The sequence below is a fragment of the Anneissia japonica genome, unplaced genomic scaffold (assembly GCF_011630105.1).
Source record: "Anneissia japonica isolate Jap-2015-1 unplaced genomic scaffold, ASM1163010v1 scaffold160902_len2975_cov133, whole genome shotgun sequence".
NCBI lineage: Eukaryota > Metazoa > Echinodermata > Crinoidea > Comatulida > Comatulidae > Anneissia > Anneissia japonica.
Window position 1 is genome coordinate 1 of NW_022748055.1, and position 2,975 is coordinate 2,975.

Below are 2,975 nucleotides of genomic sequence, written 5' to 3' on the forward strand. Positions count from 1 at the left end.
ACCAATCTGCAAAATGCACTCCCCATTCTACAGCTTTGCAACTCTAAAGAAATGAAGTGACAACTAGTTTGCACTAATACTAGATGATAATGTAGTAAAACATTGTAAAAATGTTAAAAATAAGTGTACCTCAAAAGTTGCTGACACCGCTGAAAAGGTCCCACGTGTCCGAGAACAAGAAATATCGACAATGGTTTCCTCGAATGGATCTTCAACAAATAGCAATGGTCCAATCTGAACAAAAAATAAATGTAAGTTTAAATACAAAATGGAATTTAAAATCATTCTTTTATCAGCTATAGTTCATCACATTTATTGATAAAAGTATTGAGTATTATTGTAATATTAATCTGGTGGAAATGCACACAGAGCTATGATTTTCATGGGAGTTGTACAACATATATTGGCCCTACCCATACTATTCTGGACCTCTACGAATATTGTACAGGGATTTATAATTGTTTCAATGTGTATGTAGTAGTATGATTTATAAATGACCTTGGAAACTATGGAACAAAAATGTGAAGAATGTTATGCAAGCCATTATTTGGAGTTGGCTTCATGTGTCAAACCTTTGGTTTATGAACCCCATGATAAATAATTTTTCTTCCTATATTGTCAGACAAATTTTTGGTTGTAAATAGTCAGATGGAACAAATAGATTAGACTTAATTTCAAATGAAAAAGTTATTACAAATTTTGTTTTTTAAACACATATTCTGAAAATGTTTTAAAACTGGATTTATTAGTAAATAAATTATATCAATCAATCATTCCAAAAACCAAGCAATCACTTGTTGTGTTAAATCCAGAAAACAAATTCTGCTCAGCGATGCATTCATGCAGTGGCGGCGCCAGCAGGGGGAAGGGGAGTTAAGCCCCCCTACCGGACAGGTCAATCCCCCTGTCGGACAGAGCTTGTTGGGAAGTCAGACCATAAAAAATATAAAAATAGGCCCAACACCAAGCCAACACATGTCTGTCACAGTCTGAGAGTGCCATTTCTGACCATCCAGAGGTTCCTATTCTTAAAACAATCTCACTTGGGAGCCGGACCCCTCTCAAACCCTTCTCCCAGCTCAGGGCTACAAGCTCAAATCCCCCTGTTGAACAGCTTAGCTTCCCTCCACCCAGAAAATATATCCTGGAGCCGCCACTGCAATCATGGCATTGTTAGCAACTTGGAGTGCTCTTTTAATTGAAAGAAATAAAAAAGTAGTAAACTAGATTGAAAACATCTACTTACTGAAGAAAAACCGATAATGCCATATGCATCATCATTAGCTAGTATTGTAACTCTGACAATGGCTTGACTTATAACCACTTGCTCACTGCCAGACAAATCACTCAGTTCGAAGATAAACACTTCATCGCCTTCAGGAATATCATCATTTCTAATGTTCCATGTTGTTCCAAATGTTTCTACTTCGTTGCCTGCACTAATCTCTCTAGTTTGAGTGTATGGAACCCCAAAATCACTTTGTATATTTTCTATTGGCTGTAAAAAAGAACAACAATTTCCAATTATTATATGATGAAATCATTTTTGCTTGCTATTAAGGTAACTACTGTTCATATAAACATATAAAAAAGTACATGATCATTTAATTTACTGTATCATTTTAGCACACTTAATAATTATATGATCTGCTCAATCTATTAAATTTAATATTAAGAAAAACAATGCATATTTAACAAATTAGGAAATTACATAATATTGATAATTACAAATTAACATTTTAGTATTGTAAATTAAACATTTTTTTTATACTGTAGGCAGAGGTATAAGACAACTCAAAGCTTTCACCACATAGTAAATACAGGTACATTTTGATATAGCTGGGTTGTTTTTTATTCAATTGTTTTACGAAATTATACCAAAGAATATAGAATGGCTGAAGACAAGCAGGTCCATGACTATCCTAATTTTGTATGCACAGAATGAAACAGAAAATTCAATAGTACCGCAAGATAGAAATTTAAAAATCTCTACACGTAAAACACATCAAGACTATAAGTCAAGTAATTAACCTTAAAAATTCATACGATTACAGTACAGAAAACATCAAGTTAATGTATGTGTTCTTCAATGTTTTTAGAGCAGAGAAATTTATATATTTCTTACAGCAACAAGTATTGTGATACTTGTATCAATATTTCCAGTCTTCCGCACATTTAGGGTGAAGGATGAGTCGTTAGTCTCTTCCACTGAGACCGTTGTCTGCAGAAAGAAAACCTGAGCATTCTGGGCCAGCAGAATGGCAGTTTGGGATAGCAGTACAACTAGCCAGATCATAATGGCTCCTGATGACATCCTGAGTTTGGGAAAAAAACAAAAATCACCACAACAATCATTAAATGCGAAACACTAGATGAATTCTATTTCACTTTAAACCACAGTAATTTGCTGAGATGAGAAACTGAAGTAGGCCTATTGGCTATTTGCAAGGTATATCACAATTAAAAATATAATTAATATGTTTACAGGAATCTACTGTACACTAAACTAATTTAATTTTAGGCACAAGGACATTGGAAACTGAGTAGGCCTATTATAAATAAATGTGAGAAAAAAATTAATATTAAGAAAAGGAATCAAATAAGAGGACTACCTAATATTATATTTTATTTGCAGAGGAATTTGGAAAAAATTCTACCCAAGTACTTTAAACTGAATTGGATTTTACTTTTTTACAAAGTAGCTAAAATTAAAACATATTTAATTACTTTACCTTGAATTTTAAATAAAAAGCTTTTAATTGTTCAGAGCCCGAATCAGAGGCTTCTTTTTATCTATTCTTGCAATACCTATAATATTTATTACAGATATTCATATTATAAAAGTACAGTATGCCATAGATATTGTACTTAAAGAACTTAAATAAAATGATACAATATTGTAATACAGCATACAAAATGACCACGGCATGCAATTATACAAAAATTTAATTTAATAAACAGCTCATTCATTGAAT

The 2,975-nt window shown here is 32.5% G+C and overlaps 1 protein-coding gene across 1 annotated transcript; it reads right to left on the reverse strand.

The window, feature by feature from the left end:
- Window positions 1-129: 129 nt before the first annotated feature.
- Window positions 130-2,314, reverse strand: LOC117120661 (adhesion G-protein coupled receptor V1-like; the record flags this gene model as incomplete). The annotated part of the gene is made up of 3 exons (XM_033265684.1): window positions 2,126-2,314; window positions 1,247-1,498; window positions 130-234 (listed from the first exon to the last, which is right to left on the reverse strand). Coding segments are annotated over exons 1-3 (546 nt in total), but the record flags the coding sequence as incomplete, so codon positions are not given.
- Between the last annotated feature and the right edge of the window lie 661 nt (window positions 2,315-2,975).